The sequence below is a fragment of the Typopeltis vanoorti genome, chromosome 21 (genome assembly GCF_054136105.1).
Source record: "Typopeltis vanoorti isolate ZY-2024b chromosome 21, IOZ_Tvanoo_1.0, whole genome shotgun sequence".
Taxonomy (NCBI): domain Eukaryota; kingdom Metazoa; phylum Arthropoda; class Arachnida; order Uropygi; family Thelyphonidae; genus Typopeltis; species Typopeltis vanoorti.
This window is the reverse complement of record NC_143569.1, coordinates 45,450,404-45,470,336: the sequence shown is the minus strand read 5'-3', so window position 1 is coordinate 45,470,336 and position 19,933 is coordinate 45,450,404. Positions and strand designations below refer to the sequence as shown.

Here is a 19,933-nt window from a genome sequence, read left to right as displayed (position 1 = left end):
TGTTATCAAAAATGGAGAGAAGTCAATACATGTAGCTTCCAAATCGATCTACGTACAAAAATAGAGACACTACGCTTTGTTGACGATCATACCATCTTTGGAAATATTGAAGATGAACTACAGAAATCAATTTATAATTTAAATAATATTATACAACAGCACGGCCTAGAAATGTCAACAGAGAAAACTAAAGTCATGGCTTGTTATGGAAATAACCTTTTCAGAAGTAGAATAGTAATAAATAATTAAATTATGGAGCAAGTTAATAATTTCGAATACCTAGGCTGTAAACTGTGTTACATAAATGAAATAGATATTGATTTTAAGATGATAAACTTTATAAAAATCACTGGAGTAATTAACAGAACCTTTAAACCTAACTACGCACAGAAACACACAATATACAAAACAACAGCCAAACCCACATTATATGGAAGTGAAATCTGTACCTTTGGAGAAAGAGATATACAGAGAATTCAGGCAGCAGAAATGAAAATTCTTTAGGAAAACAGAAAAACAGAGAAAGATTACCAAAAAAATCTTAATATATAATCCTAGAGGAACAAGGAATAGGGGACTACCAAGAAGAAGATGGACTGAGTCCTGAACAGGGCACGTGGCCTAGAGCCTGGATAGGAAGACGACGACGTATTTACAAAGAAAAAAGTATGTATTTATATACTGTGGCTAATAGTCTGTATAATTAATGGTAAAATATTTTAATAGTCGATTTTGGATTATCATGATACAACCGTTTCGATAAGGTTTTGCTGAGCTTTATCATAGGTTAGAATATAACTAAATACATCACACCTTACTGAACTGACTGTTGTAGGTGTTTATGTACAACAGTGAGTATCTGTTTACGTGTTTACTTGTCCTCGTAAGAAAATTCACAAATCTCGACTGCTTTGAAAAATACCTAGAGCGAACAAACAAACTGTTTTATATATTTTACTTTTTTTTTTTTCAAAATGCATACCCTATGCATTAGGACACATCAAACATATATAATTCATGAAAGAATTATATTTTATAAGAATTTATATGAACGATTTTAAGCAGTCGAGATGGAAATTTATTTATTTTAGTATTACCTTTTATCATTTTTGCCAAGGTCCTGTGGAAATTTCATATATAAAGGTTTCTGCCCGTTCACCGTCTTGAAGAAGAGCTAAAATGAACTTGAATAATTATTAGTAATGCAACAACCTCCCGCTCTTGAGGAAATCATTAGCTTAATTACTAGGACATCTCCTAGCCTCTGTATATTGTAATAATGAAAATTAGAATACAAAAATAGTTGTTATAAAAATTATTTCCTCCTTCATACATACATTGCAAATTATATAACAAAAGGCATTGGAACATATCAGAGATTGTTCAGTGCAGAAATACCCAGTCCTCAATTTAAAAGGATGCATTCCTGGATATAGATTCGAAATAAAATTATTTTTCTATTAATTTGTGAGAGGCAAATATTCAAAATATATTACTCAGGTTACTATATCTCAGTCATTAGCAACGATATCCTTCTATTGGAAAAGCTTGGAATCCTGTCTAGAACGTGAAGAAGCCTTATAAGAGTTTTCGCAAGCGAAGGTGAGTTAGCCGCTCCCCTACGAAGGGGGGAGTAGGATTTTTTCCAAGACAGTTGGGTGTTTCATGCCCTGAAAATGGCAACATCACCAAAAAATGCAATTACTCTACAGTTATACACTGGTGTCGTGGCTATAGTGGCTTCGGGTCTTAAAACTATCAAGCAAACAAAGCATTCTTGATACTGCAATTTTGGCCTACAAGAGGAAATTTCTTGTTAAAAAAAAGAAGTCCGTACTATATAATAGAAATACAATGGTTTACAATGAGGATGGTTAGGACGAATGAATGTTATTTCTACACAAGCGAATTGGTTGAAGAATAAATCAATATCATAAATATATCCATTATCTAGACAATGTAACTCGATATTATAAACCTAAAACACAATAATAAATCTTTTAGAATGTTCATCAAGGTTGAAATAATAACTTTACATCTTAAAATAGAAAATTCAAGGGATGGTGCGTAGATGGACTTGACGGCTCAAATGACGTAGATAGCAAAGGATATTAATTTGTAAATGTAAGAGCCTCCAGGAAAATATCAAATTAAGATTTCCTACCATAAATATTTACAAACCCTGTCTATTAGGGGAAGCGGTTGCTAAGTATTCGTGTATCAAAGCTGACTCAATCCTCTTAGCGCAATAAAAGCCACAAGAGAAATTATTTTTCTTCTCTTTCCAGCCATCAATAGTTATCACCCCACGGACATAGAGAATCTCACTGTTATGTAAGCATTTCTCTTGTCTTTAAGAACCTCCCTTTTTGTTAGTATTATTCTCCAGTGTTAATATTTTGTTTATCCTTTTCATCTCCTACGTTATTCATACGCATAGTTTTTTTTTTTCGATTCTTCTAGCTACCCACAGGTATGGAAAATACTGGAATTTCCAATGTGTGTGTGTGTGTGTGTGTGTGTGTGTGTGTGTGTGTGTGTGTGTGTGTGTGTGGAGGATAAGGAAAATGCTTTCAGGAAGTCAAATAAGAATCAGGTATTACGGTATTTCTTATAAAGCATTTCGACTTTGTATAGACGGGAGGCACCTTCCAGCCAAATAATCAGCATTTGCTACAACTTTATTAGATTGGAGATGTTCGATTTTGTGCACTCATACAACATTTATCTAACGTTTTCTGTACAAACTCTTATATCTAAACATATTTAATTGTGAAAATAGAAATTTTCTTCCTTAGTGAATTATTTCTTTCGTTTTATTTTAATTAGGATTAACGTGAATTTCACCCCTACTGACTCTTTTTGCAACCGTCTGTCCTCTAGTTAATAGAGGAGGCTTTGATTGACTCCCCAGAAAGAGGAAAAACTGTATTGTTGGCAGTATTGTAACCGAAGAAATGATCGCAAATGCTAGTTATGAACATGAAATGGTCAGCACTAATGAACTGGCTAGTGACCAATGTTCATAAACAGATACATACAGAGAGAATAAATATTATAAACACACACACACATCAATGACGGATGGGAATGACTTACGACAGTTTTCTTCATCTGTCCATGAATGCAAACAGTCGACCTTCTTGTCGCATACGAGCGATTTATCGATACAATAGCTGTTCGTACACTTCACTTGGTCATCTGAGCACATCCACCTGTCTGCAATAAAATAATTTTGATTCCCTGTAATACGTTATTAAGAATAGAAACACGCACTATTTTCAAAGATAGAAATATAAAAAAAACACAAATTCGAACCGATAGGCATTAAAACAGTTAAAAGGAGATAAATTACATTTTATTTTTAAATTATTTACATGAAATAAAATTCGTGTTCTCTGCGTAATTCTCTTTTATGATTCCCACGTTTCCAATGATTGTTTTTAAGCACTGTTATTCTACAATTGTGCTTATGCATGGAACAACAACAGCGAGTGATTCGGGAACAACGTGGCAGCGCTGTGTTGAGATCATCCGAATCTGCTCACAAAGTTTACAGACGAGTTCATATGCAAATAATCATTTTTTTTTATTAGTTGCATGTGAATTAATGACTACAACTACTTGTAGTAAACACTACAAAGCTGCAGAACCAAGTAGCACGCCGTTCTGTAGTTAAGTATTGGATTGCGAAGATATTTCATTAATATAAAGGTTATCAGTAGTATTTATATAAAGCAAACAGCGTATTGGTGATAAAAATATTAAACTTGTAATTAATTTACCGCAGTTCTGAAGGTGGGAGAGATCTGCACATCCTTGTCGACTGTTATTAGTTACGTAATAACACTGCAAAGACTTATCGATACACTGACCATTGTCGCACCGGAACTCCGTCGCTGAACACTCCCGCATGTAATCTTCTGCAAATAAAAAAAAAATGTAACTGATCATTTGATAAAGTGAAAATGATACATGTGATGACCGTTGCTGTGTATAATTAGAATATTAATTATAACATTAAATAAAGATAATAAATAAATACGGTGTATTATAAATTTCAGTTTTATTCTCAGACATCAATCTACTAAACGCCTTACAATTGTTTTGGTTTTACAAGCGGGGAATTTTAAATATAGTGAACGTAAATAATAATAATTTTGTAGACCCCGCAAAACGCATTCCCTTTTACGTAGTCTTCTAGTCAATCAATATAGTAGTGAGTGTATTGGGAAAAATATATTTACTATTGTTTGTATTTTATCTGAGACGAGATGACATCTTCTCAAATGTTTATTTGTTTCAAGAAGAAATGAAAATCGATGAAACAAATATTCCGGATAGTCCAGAGAGATCAACCAAATGGAAAACATCGGCATTATTAGCATCGTTAGTGTGTACTCGTGCATTGCTATGGAGAAAAACCTGGTGGATTCTTAGAAAAACTCTTCGAATGTTCAGCAGAACGTTTCTGAAGTCATTTCAGAAAACAGTCATTTCGCATTTTGTTCCAACCTCACCGATATGGTATTCTTACACAGAGTCAGGAAGCCATCGTAGGTCATTCAGTATCGACGATGCCCTTTGGTTGGAAAGATCTGGATTCGAATCCCATCTAGAACACAAAGCACCTTTACCATGGCATTTCTTCGAAGGTGAGTTATCGGATCTCACATGGAGTTAGAAAAGGACCTTCGGAAACTCAGTTTGTTACATCCTGCATAACAGGGAAACCGCAAGAAGACCACATACCATATGCTGACATAATACACCGCCACCATACCCTAAAATTCAGCAGCAGCAATATATCATAGCAGAACTGTGAAATCTCAAACTGATATGTGGGAAACTCTCCTGAACGAGAGATTTTCCCACATATCAAGTTTAAGATTTGGAAGATTCCCTGTGCTCCCGTAGATAGTTAGAATATGATGATACAATGGTCCTGAGGACCCATATGGGCAGGTACAGTAAACCATTTTATCTAACCAATATAAAGTTGATTATTAAAATGTACTTATCTCTGTTCTCTTGGATGGGTTTACGTATTTACAGGGTGAAATAGCCGAGTTTCCGGGAGAAAATCTTTCACCACCGTATGAGACCGGCTAACTAGGTCTTTCCAACTAACGGGCATCGTCAAAACCGACTGAGACACAGAGCCACCCCCTGTAGTTCTATGGCATTGGATTATGCGAAAGCAAATATAAAACGTTTGTTTTTAATATTTTAGCGAACCTTCGTGATATACATAGTTGAATATTGATTGTAAATATAGTTTGTATTTAAATAAAAAAAGAAACAAGTTTTCATATCTCATATACCTCTGTTTGTCCTTTTATAACTCTACTTACAGCACAACAATGTTTTTATACTGTGTCAATACACATAGAACTACAGACATCCTTTATTAATTCCCTATAAAAAATTCAAAGCATTTTCCCATCAATATTTCTTTGCTTTATAGTTCTTCCCTTCAATAGCTCTCACTGTCTCAAGACACACGAAGAAAATGAATTCCACAGAGAGTTGAATAATGAAAATAATACCAATGTATTATATAATACCAAAATAATACCAATGAAAATAATGCCAGTTTGGTACAGTTTAATGTAATATGAAACACGGAACTTTCTATTTGTTTCGTAGTGCTACGCTTTCTTATAGCGAAAAAATAGAAGCCTACTGATGCAAAGATGAGATCTTATAGTGAATGGATTTGACAATGTCAATATAATCGAAACATTGATTGAGCAAAAATAGTTTTTATTTTAAAAAGCATTTGGAAATAAAAATATGAGTAAAATGTATTTATTTATTAATAATAATATATATATTTTTTAATTTCATTAAGAAAATTCTTCAAACATGTTTGATATCTCTCCATCATTCTTTCATAGCATGTGACAAGCTCTCTAAGGTTCTTCCAGTCCACAGCGGCCCACCCCCTGTCATTCGCAAAATAGAAGACATAGACCTAGCTGTAAGCAATTTAACTAGGCAAATCAGCACAGCAGTAGTATCAGTCACTCAAACCACTGTCTTCCACGCATCCAACTGGATCCCAGAAGAGATAATGGACCTGCTTAGTGCCCAAAAACAAAGCCAGAAAGCGATATCACAAAACTAGAGCCCCCCAGGACAAAACAACCTGAACAGACAGGGTCGAGAAGCCCTCCAGATACACAGGAATTCCAAATGGGAATCCAAACTCACGGAAATGAACCCAGAAGATAACTCCATGTGGAAATTTGTAAAACCTCTTCTTACCAAAAGACAACCCATTCCCCCTATGAAGACCTAACTCGGAATTGCACACTCAGATGAAGAAAAAGTAAAAGCCCTAATTGACAATCTAGAAAATCAATGCAGCCCATCTTATGAAAACTTAAATATTAATTTCATTTACAAAGTTCATCGTAAAGTTAGAAAAGCATTAAGACAGCCTAAGGATGATTCAGAAATCATCACCCCCACATCTTCAACAGAAATAATCAATATTATATCCCATCTGAAGAACAAAAAGTCTCCCGGTCCCGACGGCATTAGCAATAGAATAATAAAGCTACTCCCAAGGAAAGCCGTAATTCATCTAGTTAATATTACCAATTCCATTTTAAGATTCTAGTACTTTCCCACAGATTGGAAAATCGCTGATTATACCATTATACCTCTGAAAAAGCCTGGTAATAACCCACATCTCCCCCAGAGCTACAGGCCCATCAGTCTTCTTTCCTGCCTCGGCAAAGTAACAGAAAATGTCATCCTATCAAGATTACAATCAGCAGTGGACCAACAGAAAATAATTCCAAATGAGTAATTTGGGTTTCACAAAGCTTACAACACAGTGCAACAAATTCACCGACTAACAGAACAAATCATCCACTGATTTGTTCTGTTAGTCGGTGAATTTGTTCACCGACGAATCGTGAACAAATTCTTCGGTGAACGAATTTGTTCACGATTAGTTCACGATTTGATCGTGAAGTGTGACAGCGTGGAGTCACACTTCACGATCAAACATTTCAAAACTACAACGAATCTAAAATAAATGCCTGAGGATGATCCTGGACTCCCCGTGGTTTATCAGAAACTCACAGATTCATCGAAAAACCGGCATTCCATACATTTCCTCCCTTCTCCACTATCTTGAGAAAAATTCTTCGTCAAGTCCAGTTCACATTCAAACCCGTTGATCGTACAAGCTGTCAATTACAATGAAACAGATTACCACAAATATAAAAGACCGAAGACTATTCTACTCCCAACTGATCATACCTAATACAACTACCCCCAGAGGGGCGAGCTTAATTGCTAACAAAACTCCCTTTCTCAAATAACTCTCATTACAGACAAAGGGGAATATGAAAAGCACTTGTGCTTCACCCATCCTGACAGTAGCGTTAATGGTTAATGGTTTTCTTGTTGCTATCATTTTATCTGCATAAATTGCGTAACTTTCTGTTTAATTAAATAGGAGTATGTTGTAATAAATTAGAAACAGCAACCCATTACGAAAGGTAAGTATTCCTAATTAAATATTTTATTTTATGAAGTGAGCATATAAATTATAAATAATTATTGCTACGTGAAAATATACTTACACAATTCTTAAAAATACATATGAAACCGCCTGCTTTTAGTATAATTTAACTAGAAATTATAATATTACTGATGTTTCAAATTCTGTAATATATTTAAACGAATGGCAGAGCTATTCTGATAAACTAATTTCTTCAAGTGCGTCGATACTGCTCAATCTGACCAGCAAATGTGGCACAATACTCCTGTAAAACTTACAATTAAATGAAATATAGAATACATAGAAGGTGTAACTTATTTGCTTTTACGTTTCCATAGCAGCAATGCAGTAAGCTTGTGTGTGTGAAAAAGTAGGCAATATTTGAGTAACCGTCATGAGACAAGTGGGGGGGGGGGAGTTAACGTGCTAAACAAAGAAAAAAAAGCGACGATTCACTTTTCAAGATTATTTTTAAATACTGATCATGATAATAATAATAATAATAATAATAATACATTTGACAACAAAATACAAAATCTAGTCAATCAAATTAACTACGTTTTTCTAAGGAATTGTTTTTTCCCTTTTATACAGAAACTACCAACTCTGGATTATTTTATAAGGAGATTTCCCCTTATGAAAGAAAGAGGAAGAAGACATTTTGTGCTTTCGAAGTCAGTGGAAAGATGACTTGATGACACACACACACACACACACACACACACACACACACACACACACACACACACACACACACACACACACACACACACACACACACACACACACACACACACACACACACACACAGATATCAAAGACATGTTAAAAAAGGTTGATAAAACTCCTATATTTTTATAGATAAAAACAAAACTAACAAACACAAGAGTCTGATAACTTTATAAAATAATTGTGGCAAAAGACAAGCGTATGGCCACCTTTTATATAGTTATGTTTAAAGATTGACTGCATTGGAGATCCATGAAGTTAGTAATATCCAGAATCCAAGTGACTTATAACACTTCACAGCGGCTAAAATTAAAAAAATATATTTTTAAAAAAACTTCAACATGAGTATCAAACTCTACATCGCAGATTATTCAATAGTTGTAACAGGAAACAATTATATAATTAAGATGACCCTTTCAGTGTTTAGAATGATCAGGTCAATATTTGTGGAGTTGTGTAGTGTTATATAATACATATCAACAAATCTGCTGCTTCATCTTATCAGATTTCATTGACTCTGTAGGCGATTTTTTATTGTGACTCCACTCACGAAAGATTGTAAGCGTACAGTATAGGCTTACAACCTTTCATGGTTTTTATTATTATATTAATTCTGGTTTTATTAATTTTATATATTTTTATAATTATCTAGCATATTCTGATAGACGGAAAACACCAAGCTAGAGCGTACGTAATCACAAGACTTAAAAAATATCTAAAATAATTTTATAAATATCTATATATAATTTTATAAATATCTATAAATAATTTTATTATATTTAGTATATAATAAAATAAAAATAATAAAATAATTCTCAGATGATAGAGAAGAAAATTCGAAGTCCGAATTTTCTGCATTTATTCTATAAAAAAATTAAATTATGTGCAGTACATTGAAAATTGTAAAAATAAATTCTTATTGTTTTTACCCACTACTTCGTACGTGTTGTATTTTATTTTCTTAATATCCACCCACACCTTACCATAAAGGCCTTGAAAATATCTCGACTGGACACCGTCACTCGAGCAAACTTTAATTAACTAAAAGGATATTAAAAACTCCTTCCGTCACCCACAGTTTTCTCTAGCGACTAAAGTGATGAAGAATTTGGGGCGTTCCTTTAACGCTACCCTTTTAACTAATCGAAGTTTCTAAAATTATCTCAAATTTTCATTTGCCGCAATTTTCTTATGTAGCGTTTTTAACGGAGAGAAATGTGGAAGTAATTTTTCGAATTTTACTGTACAAATTATTCTTCAATTTATGTTTGGTGTTTTCCATGTCTTAATTTAAGTGTTTACGAATTTTTCATATTGAAATGTTTCCCCTTAAAGTAAATGCTAAGATTAGAGTGTGTCAAAAATACAATAGAATATAACTTCTTATGAGTCTTAATATCCCTTTTTAAAATAAAAGAAACACTATGTTCTCAAATATAACTTAACTATGTCTTCTACTTCACTGACTACAAGTGACATAATAGTATAGTATATTCTAACTTCTCTGTGTACATTTATTTCCTCTTAAATGCAGAAGTACTGCCTACAAGTCTCCGTTGTAGGAAACAACGTCATTTAAGCAGATAAGTGAGAATTTAGTAAGCCAGATAAAGGTGTCATTTTAAAATAATAAGCTACTAATAAAATTTATTATTTAAGTTTTAAATTTTAAATAAATTTGACATTTAATAAAATTTTATATTTAAAAATATTTAAATTTTATATATTTAATACTTAAATTTTTATTTTAAAAATATTTAATGCAAGATGTTCCATATTTTTTATGTGTCTATAAAATATGACTTCATATATTTTATTTTCCATTTTAATATCTTACTCATGCAAAATTAAAGCCACCTGCGTCTATATTTTAATAATTGAATATTTTAAAATAATATTTAAAATTTAATAATTAAAAACAAGATAAATATTAATATGCATATTCTGAATAATGGATATTTGTTTTGCAGGAATACTTTTAAATGTCTTTGGTATTTTCATCGTTCGAGGGACGGTAGTGCGGGGGGGGGGAGAGACCACCATCTTGATTATTGGAAGTCTGATGTGACTTCAAAAAGAAAAGCCTCGTTTCGACTTATCTAGTCCATGCGAGGAACTTTCTTTCATTAGAAGATCAAAATTTGCTTCCTGGAGTGTTCACTTCAGATAGTTCCTCTCCTGAGAAAACTTCGAAGAATCTATCTTGGAAATTAAATTAATGCATTCAAAGACATTGAATTTTCGAACCTTCTTTGAGGGAAAGAAAGAGCTTGCAGGGTCACGTGACATACACAAACAGAACTTGTGGTTACCATGGAAACAAGGGAGCATAACGTCATACCTGTTTTACTCATCAAAGATATAAAACTATTTTACAGAGACAATGGCGATCCTTACACTAGAATTTCATATTAAATACTGACAATCGCCAACCATATCATCCAACAATACAAACAACGTAATCAAGGAGAATCTCTTGTGGACAGAAATATGACGTTACGTCCGTATTTGTCAATATCAAATCAAGTTATTCCATTATTTCATTTCTAAATATTCATATTTTTAACGATTTTTGTGGTAAAACATGACAACAACTTTTATTTTTTGCAAGAAAAGTTTAAAAAATAATGGAATGGAATTATAACTTGTTTTGGAGAAAATAGTTTTCATTATTCCAAAATAGAAATATTCTTTACTTGAATAACTAAGGTAAGCACAGTACGCAAGAGAACTGAAATAGCAAGTCAACGTGGCTATTCGCATATCAACAATATACTTTTAGTTCTAATTGTAAATAATTATTGATTAAGTATAAGATACTTTTTTCCATAAAAAAACACATGCTTTATTTTATATGGTATTATTATTTCATTTTATAACAGTTTAATAAAAATTATGAAATAAAATTATTGGGCTATAATTTATCGTTGTCTGAAAAGTTATATTTTTATAACTAGTTTTTAAAAGAATGTCTGAGTTGTTTATAATAGCAAAAAACCGTAATATTTGAATAATACGTTTTTTTTTCGGAGTATTAACATAATTATAGAAATAAGAGAATAATCTTACCACACATCTTTTCATCGGAACCATCGCGATGACAGTCTATCCGGAAGTCACACCACCAGTCCTCTGGAATGCACGAGCCACTGTCACAACGTGCGTACCCATCTGGACATCCAGAAATGTTAGCTGAAATGTAATAAATGTCTGAATATTTAGAATAGATGCAGCTATTGCCATTTTTTTTTTTGAGTTAAATGTTTTCCATGTGATAATGTATCAATTCTCTGTAGAAATAAAGAATTGGGAATAGAAAAGTTGGATACAGAGATAGAATGCAGTAAATATAGAATAACACATATTTATAAATATATGTACAAAATTAGTAACAGGCATTTGAAACTCTTTTAGGATAACCGTAGTTTAAATTTTCTCGAAGAAATTCTTAAATAAGTACAACACCATGTCACCAGCAACTAATATCTACACAGCATCGCATTGATGAACTCTGAATTCCATCGGGATGATTTTACCTGGACTCTATTGGAATATATAGAAGATTTGGAGTATATACTCTTTCTTTTTGCCAATAAGTAAAATCAAATACAATGATATAATATGATATCTGCGTCTTAAATCGAAGAGATCTGCATTGGTATTAGTGTTTATTTTTAAAGAATATAAGACTCAACTAAAATAACCGTAACTAAACTATAAAATTTTTTTGGAAATTGACAACCATTATGCTAGTCAGACCACAGGTGAATTAGGAATGTCAGATTGTTGATTGTTGAGGATTGTTGTCAAAGATCCAGACCGAACTGGATCTTTTGCAACAATGAACAAATCAGAGGCTTAAAGTGATGACACATTTTTCCCAGCCTTTTTGACTGATCCAATGACTTCCGGTATAGACAAAATGTGACCAGCCTGTCAGGAAATTTGAAACGGGGGGGGGGGGGTGGCAGGTGACGGATTCCTTGGCTTGTAAATGCGCGTGGTATTTCGAGAATAGGAATGTTTCTAAATCCCAGATTCAATTTAATTATTTAAATAAAAACAATTTAATTATTATAACTCAAAAGTAATTTCGTGTTAATAGACATGAGCTATTCAAGAACGAAAGTAAACAGTAGGTGACCTTCATCTCCTGGTGTGAGATTACCATCCCATCCTGTTTCTTGCTTTCCGAAAGTAGCTAAAAACATACTGTACGGTCTTTGGATTAGGATTTCCGTATGATCCAACCCACAACCCATTCAAGGACGTAATGTACAATAGGTTTACAAATTCTAGCGAACGGAATGGATATGAAATAATGATTTTTATCTAGGTAAAGCAACCAAGAGATAAAAATGTCAGACAAAAGATCACACCAAAATTTCTGATAATTTTATTTTAAATTATTAAATTATTTAAAATTACTGTGAAACTATTATACACTTTTAGAAATTTTCAAGATTAAAATAAATAAAGGAGATTTTAAATAAAAAGAAAAGATTTTCAATTGGCACCTTCTATACTTTAGAATAAAATAAATCTTAATATTCTGTTCTGTTCTGTGTAGGCTTTGCTGTGCGGTTACATCAAACTAATATATTATATTATATATATATATATATATATATATATATATATATATATATATATATATATATATATATTATATATATATATATATTATATATATATATATATATAATATATAATCAGTTATCCCCCCTGGGACGCTGCGCTTCGCTCTCCTAGGTTTGCTCCCGGTGAGGGGAGTTTGCCTGAGAGAGCATTGGGTGTTCTCCGGCATGGCCCGATGAGGGGGCTGTGTCGGTGGATGCTTTTCCCTGGAATATGAGCAGTTCTGCTCAGTGGTTGGGGAGCGAACGCCGAGTTGGACAGTCTTTCGGCTACTAACGAGTGGTCTAGGGATCGTCCTAATTTTTAGAGATGACTTTACTTATTCAGTAGGCAATGAAGTTGGCACTGAGTACCTACCTCAGTAAGCACTGAAGCTCGGCTATTGCCGTTACCCTCCTGCCATGATCAGAGTTTTATTATATAGCTCAATAACACCTTATCCCTACACTGTCCTCTACAGATAACGGGGAATATGAAAAGCATTCTTGCTTCGTCCCTTTAAGCCACTCCTTTTAAGGACTTAAGATTATCATATAGTTCCCTTTCAAGATCTATAACTTGCCCAACTCGGGCTGAGCACGTAGCTCATAAATGTTTCCCTACACAGTAATCTTATTAGATAGCAGGGATTAAAAGCATTATGCTTCACTCTTATAGACAGTAACTTTCTGCGATTATCATATATAATATACGATAATCGCTGAATATAATATATCAGCGCTTCCCAAACTGTGGGCCGCGTCCCCGTGGGAGCCATAAGTTTTGTTGAGGGGGTCGTGAAATAATGAAAACAAATTTAAGATGTTTTAAGAGTAAGTAGATTTTTTTAATCTTAAAATAAAAGTATTTAATTTTTATTATTTATTACTTTTTTTGTTCTTTTTTATATTTTAATGGAAAAATCACACATTGGTGTTGGTTCACAAATTTTGCTTCTTGCGTATTTCAGCGATTAATGAATATTAATAAATATATGCTTATATTGAATATAAATACAATTAATATTATAATAATATATGTCTATATTACGATTTTTTTTTCTCGATGGGGGCCGTGAAATATTTAAATTTTTCCAAAGGGGGCCTTGGTATCCATAAGTTTGGGAAGCACTGCCATATATCGTATTTATTGTAGCCGGAGATCAGGGTGACGGATGGCAATGCTGTAGCTCATGAAGGTTTAACTGAGACTCGGCTATTGCCGTTACCGAGCCATGACTAGAGCTTTTAGCTCAATAACACCCTATCCACACAGATTAATTAAGATTAGGGATAAAGACTCAGTCTCAAGTCTCAAAGACTCAGTCCAACTTCCAAAAAAAAAAAAAAATCATATTTATTGCATATCTGCATGCGTGAATATTATTTCTTTAACGTGCGATGGGTTGCACAGAAGTCATTTTTAAGTAGGGTAAAAGGTGAAGTATTTTGCTTCCTAAGGTATAAGAAAGCTCCTCTTGGTGAATGAATGCCATGATCCAAACCAAGCCAGCCAATAAAGGTTTACAGTATTTCTATTTCCAATCTTATTCCCACAAATTATTAAAAAAATAGGCTCCTTGTTATAATTTTTTTCGGTCATGAAAAATTCACTCACTTGCTAAATGAATTTACAAAGGAAGAAAATTATCTAATAATAGGATTTAAAATTAGCGGCAATGCAGAAAAATTAATTAATTCTATTATATGGAGAACATAGATAACATTCTGAATCTTCAAACTATTAGAACAAAACCGATCAGGAAACAGAAAGCTTTTCACTATGCTGAGTGGAGAATGCAAGCCTCTAATTAGAATCTTTATGCTAATTAGAGACCACCGTTGTCTTCGGCAAGAATTACAAAATAAATATCTTATTAAATCTTATTAAAAAAACAAAAAAAATCCCATCTTGTGAACTATACGCTTCAGTAAAATAGTTCATATAATCCCAAATAATCCCAAACAGGCTGATATAAATAAATTAATCAGTCTAATTAAGTATTCCCTTATTCAGAGAAAAATAAGTACAGCTCTTTGAGCTTTCAATATGTGTGTGTGCGTGTGGTAACTGAAGTCCATTTTCAGCGAATTATTATTACTGAAATATATCTCCCATCTATTAAATACCGATACATCTTCTGAATTAAGATAAACCCTACATTCTTTCTTCAGAACATATAAACCAATAATACCTCCAGGAAATAAACATCTACCTACACCCCCATATTAACATCGACCGCTTCTGATTTTTCCCATGCATAAATTATGTGTGACAGGAGCGCCCCCATTTAGAACATTATGAGAAAAAAGTTTCCTGCTTTTGGTTCAATGCTAGCAGTTTATTTTTTCTACGTTCGCTTTCTTTATAGTATGTGCTTGTGTTATACAGTTTTTTTGTTTGTTTCTTCATTGCAGTTGGGAAAGAGTTATGTTTATTTGAAGAGTTCAGGTATAATCAATTGTAGCATTCAACCATTTATATAAGCAGATTTGGATAAATTATCAATTTTATATATTTTGAAGTATTTTAATCTAGAAATCTATGTTAATAGTTTGGTTATTTATTACTGTCAGGCATTCACTGCTTTATGTGACTAAATATCGTTTTCTTTCTCATATATTGATGAAGTAGTAAAGATGAAATTTGTTCATTTTATATGATTCTTGCCGATATATTTCCTCTGAAATTTTAAATTAATTTGACCAACATGTGGTGTGAAAGTTTATAAATTTAAGTATAATTCCTTAGAAGTTATTTAAATATATTAAATTGACAATTTCTGTTTTTTATTATGTATCTAAAAAAAGGGGTTTAGACCTGTTTATTTATTTCGAACATAAAAAAGCCACTAGAAGTAATATTAAAATGTAGTTTGAAAGACTTCAGTACCTAGAACCTAATGGCTCCCTAAATAAAACTTGAAACAAATAGTTTGCTTGCACTGCCGTATATTCGATGTTTCAATATGCTGTCATATTTTTATCATTCTGAAGTTAATGGGATAAGACTAGAATCTGTAGTGAGTGACGCAAACCAGATCAAGAAATACCACACGTAGAACAGATTTTATTTCTACTTACAAGACTTGATGGAGAAGTTTTGAGGGAGTTTACTTCATATTTTTATATAGTGCGATTTAATGAGACAATTTACTGAAAGAAACAGGCCATTACAGATCCCCCGCACATCTATAGAAAGGAAAAATAATCTAATAACTTTGTTGTATCGTGTCTTTTTTTTTTATGTAGTCCCACCCACAATTTTTTTTTTTTTTTTGTTGTTGTAAACGTATAGTATATTCGTACCTTGGGCTAAAGATTTTTCTAGCTTTTTTTTTATTAATTATATATATATAATCATATACAAAGTAATATATATATACAAAAGACACATTATTTATTTTTAAGCCATATCTAAATGTTTTTAGTTCAAAAAATTAATAGATATAATGTATTATGCCTGTTAATGATGTGTATTCTACGGCCAGTTAGTCTGTTGGGAGGAAACCCGTTTGCATTTCCTGGGTCACTGTATAAGACCAGCTGGCTGATCTCCAGTTGAGTTCGCCATAAGTCCTAGTTGGGATTCATATTGGGTTTTTCCAACTATTGATAGAAAAATCCGCTAGTATATATCAGCCTCGCTTAAGCCAGAAAATATCGCAATATAATACTTCTGTTAACGACCAGTAATAAGCTTACACTTCGTCTTATGCATTCCTTTAACGATAACTGGCGGGCAGTAGATGGCGTTGGTGTAGTTGCGGTTTTCATTGTTGTTGGTAGAGACAGAATTGTAGAGTAGGTGCCCTCCCTCGATGAGTCTTTAGACTCCCTGGAGGTGTCACCTAATAATAATAATAATAAGTATTCATCCTCAAATGAATAAACATTGTCAAAAGCATTTTTAAAACTCAAAGTGTACATAAATATGTCACTTCTCTATAAATTTGAAGGATCACTTCGATGTGCACTTTAAAAACATCTTCTTCATCAAAAGCAGAAGACGTAACTTTCCCATAGTGTTTTGTGTTTATTAATAGTGAACTTTTAAATAATATAAATATGAAAAGTAGGTCAAAAGAAAATAGTTACTTCATGAAAAAGAGTATATTGGTATATTGTATATATACGGAAGTTAAAGAAGAGTCTGCCGCTTTATTGAAATATTTATCAAAAAAAAAAAAAAAAAAAACTCTTATCAGCCAATAATGAATTTGTGGAATTTGAGAAAACTGATTAAATATAATCAAACAGTTTTAATAATTTCAAAAGCTAATCCTTTACGATTATTTCTCTTTCAGCTATCAACTCCATTCTAATATTTTACTATAGCAGATCGAGATCTATTTTTTATTTGTATTTTATTTATTTATTTTATTTCTAGGATTTGCGTGCTTTGTAGTTTGATTTTCCTCCCTTCTTTTTATATACATTACGCAAGAACACATTTATTCTTTTTATCTGCGAGTATTGCGTTTGTTTAATATTAAAGACCGTACAGTCAAAATATTATGGCCAGTGTACTAATGATTTATAGTCCCCCCCCCCCCAAATCTGGGTTGATTCGTATAGATCTACGAGTGTTCCGATGAAGGATTCTTACTCCCTGATCTCTCGATCACTCATTTCCAGAAAGGTTCTATGGGATTCAGATCTGTCTAGCAAATTCATGGTAACACCTGAGCATCCCTGTCATATTCAGAGAACCACTCGCAAACGATACTGCTAACTTGCTAGTATGGCGCATTCATAGTACTGTCTGTGGTTATACGGGCTCAAAGAGAAAAATCCCTAGAAAAATATTCCCCCCATACCACAAAGCTGTCACTTCTTTCAAGTTTTTATTGGATCATGATATCGGGTAATTCTTTCCCCCGGATTTTCCCTTCATCTACCACCCACCACTCACAGCTGCAAACGAGATTCATTCGAAAATGTTTTTACAGTCTTGAATTATCCATTGACGTCTCTCAGGTGCAAACTGTAGACCTCGCCGTCGCAAATTATTTCTAAGCATGGGGTGCATTGACTGGGAGCCTACTTTTTTAGGGCCATACACAGGACCATAAATTATATTGTGATCTAGGAAACACCGCCCATTCCTTTCCTGATTAAATTCTGTGGTCAGCCATTCCACAGTTTTTCGTCTATGGGCTTACACAAGGCGGAAGTGATACGTGGACACCCACCATTGGCATGACAACAGACATTTTGACCACTCTAGGAATGCTTACTGTATCAATCTCAGCGACAGGTCTTCAATACCATTGACTATTTCCTGGATACCTTTGCCTTCACCATGTATCCTACAATTATGCATTTTTCCAATTCCGTCAAATTGGCAATTTCAAATAAACTGTACGTCACTACTTCTAGTGTCATGTACATTGGCTTTCACACTGATACGAATGCCATCTGCTGGGTTTAAATGGCTGATTGTGAAATAACAGGGATGGCCATAATATTTGGACTGGACTGTGCAGATTATCTGAATATTCTGAGTATTGATAATAGGTCAATTTTAAGTAATTCGTTACCTCCGTCATTCGATTTAACAATACTTCGCTACTGTGTATTCTGCTTCTTTTGGTATTATTATTTTTTTAGAGTTCGTTGATATTTATTTACCTACAACAATGCGGTACGATAACATAACTGAAAATGCCGACAATTCTTCTATACGGAGTGTCGCAGATGTTCTATCGTTTGCTGTATCAGTTCAGGAAGTTAATAATAGATAGAAGTGGTTTCTAAGTTCTAGTTCAAAGAACATCAGGGATATGCCACCTGGTGGCGTGTGTATCGGAATTTTTCTTTAGAAATCTTATTTCGATAAGTAAATAATGGGAGGAATCTAAAAAAGTAGTCGCCAAGAATGTGAGGTGTGTGTATTTTTTTAAAAATAAAAATGTATTCTTTGCATCTGTGTACTGATGGTGAGCTTTATAGAATTTGCATTTGATAAATATGAATAAATCAGAAACCAGCTTCTGTCGTTCTGCAAATCGAGGATGAGAAAACAAACCCTCCAAGAGCTCAAGAAATCGAAACTTTCAGATTACCTGAATCACATTATATGATTATACATTAAATTTTAGTGTTTAAAATATCTACTGCTTTTTAATTGTAGAAAAAACCAATGAACGTGAGCTCTGTGCACAGATATTTAATTAACTGTAAGTAATTATACAAATAATTCGGTTTTAAATTTCATAACCATCGTTACATGAAAAATTACATTTTTTTTTCATGCTGTCGCGAGAGAACCAGTTAAATACGAGGGTAGTCTGAAATGCTCTCGTCCTAATAATGAAAAAACGAATTTATAATTTCAATTTTTTTTCAACATAATCTCCCTTAAGACTAATACATTTATTCCAGCGAAGCTCTAGCACCATTATCACATCCCTGTAGTGGTTCTACAGGGATGTGATAATTTCGCAGATCTTACAGATCTGCGAAATACCCCTCTACAGTTGCATCACCTCTTGATTCGAAGAAAAACGCTGACCAGCGAGGAAGAGTTTTAGTTTTGGGAAGAGATAATAGTCAGAGGGAGCCAAATCTGAGGGATAGGGTAGATGTTCCTACAATTCATAGTCAGATCCCTTAATTATCCCATTGCCAAAATACCTTTGTGGGCAGGTGCATTGTCCTGATGAAAGATGATTTTTTGTTTCTCCAAACCGGGTATTTTCTCACAAATTTTTTCGTCTAGTCTGGTTAAAAGATCGGAATAATATTCTCCGGTTTTTTACCCTTTTCAAGATAATTAATAACCAAAATGCTTTTAGCATCCCAAAACACCGATGCCATGACCTTTCCTGCTGATGGAACCGACTTCGTGTTTTTTGGGGCAGAACAACCGGGTTCTGTCCACTGTTTTGACTGCTGTTTGGATTCTGGTGTGTAATGGTGAATCCAAGTCTCATCCATAATAATAAATCGACAAACAAAATCATCTGTTTTTTTTATTGTTAAAATGATCCAAGAATTGTTTAGAGATTTTCATGCGAGTATTTTTGATCTGCTGTGAGCAAGCGCGGCACCCATCTTACGT

At 33.3% G+C, this 19,933-nt stretch overlaps 2 protein-coding genes across 3 annotated transcripts in view; both read right to left on the bottom strand.

Annotated features, from left to right (window-relative positions):
• LOC150094818 (G protein-coupled receptor GRL101-like) overlaps positions 1-3,347 on the bottom strand; it is a 56,308-nt gene extending 52,961 nt beyond the window's left edge. Inside the window, exons 1-2 of one of the 2 annotated variants that reach the window (XM_090411031.1) lie at positions 3,100-3,345; positions 1,098-1,184 (exon numbers count right to left, since the gene is read on the bottom strand). In XM_090411031.1, coding sequence (XP_090267157.1) covers positions 1,098-1,107 — 10 coding nt within the window. In that variant the 5' untranslated portion in view covers positions 1,108-1,184; positions 3,100-3,345. Of the gene's footprint in view, positions 1-1,097; positions 1,185-3,099 lie in introns of both variants that reach the window. The other variant, XM_090411029.1, reaches the window with a different exon arrangement.
• Positions 3,348-3,675: 328 nt separating this feature from the next.
• The window catches only part of LOC150094817 (uncharacterized), a 44,658-nt gene continuing 28,400 nt past the window's right edge, over positions 3,676-19,933 (bottom strand). Inside the window, exons 6-7 of the mRNA XM_090411669.1 lie at positions 11,321-11,443; positions 3,676-3,923 (exon numbers count right to left, since the gene is read on the bottom strand). Of these exons, the coding sequence (XP_090267795.1) occupies positions 3,676-3,923; positions 11,321-11,443 (371 nt within the window). The remainder of the gene's footprint in view (positions 3,924-11,320; positions 11,444-19,933) is intronic.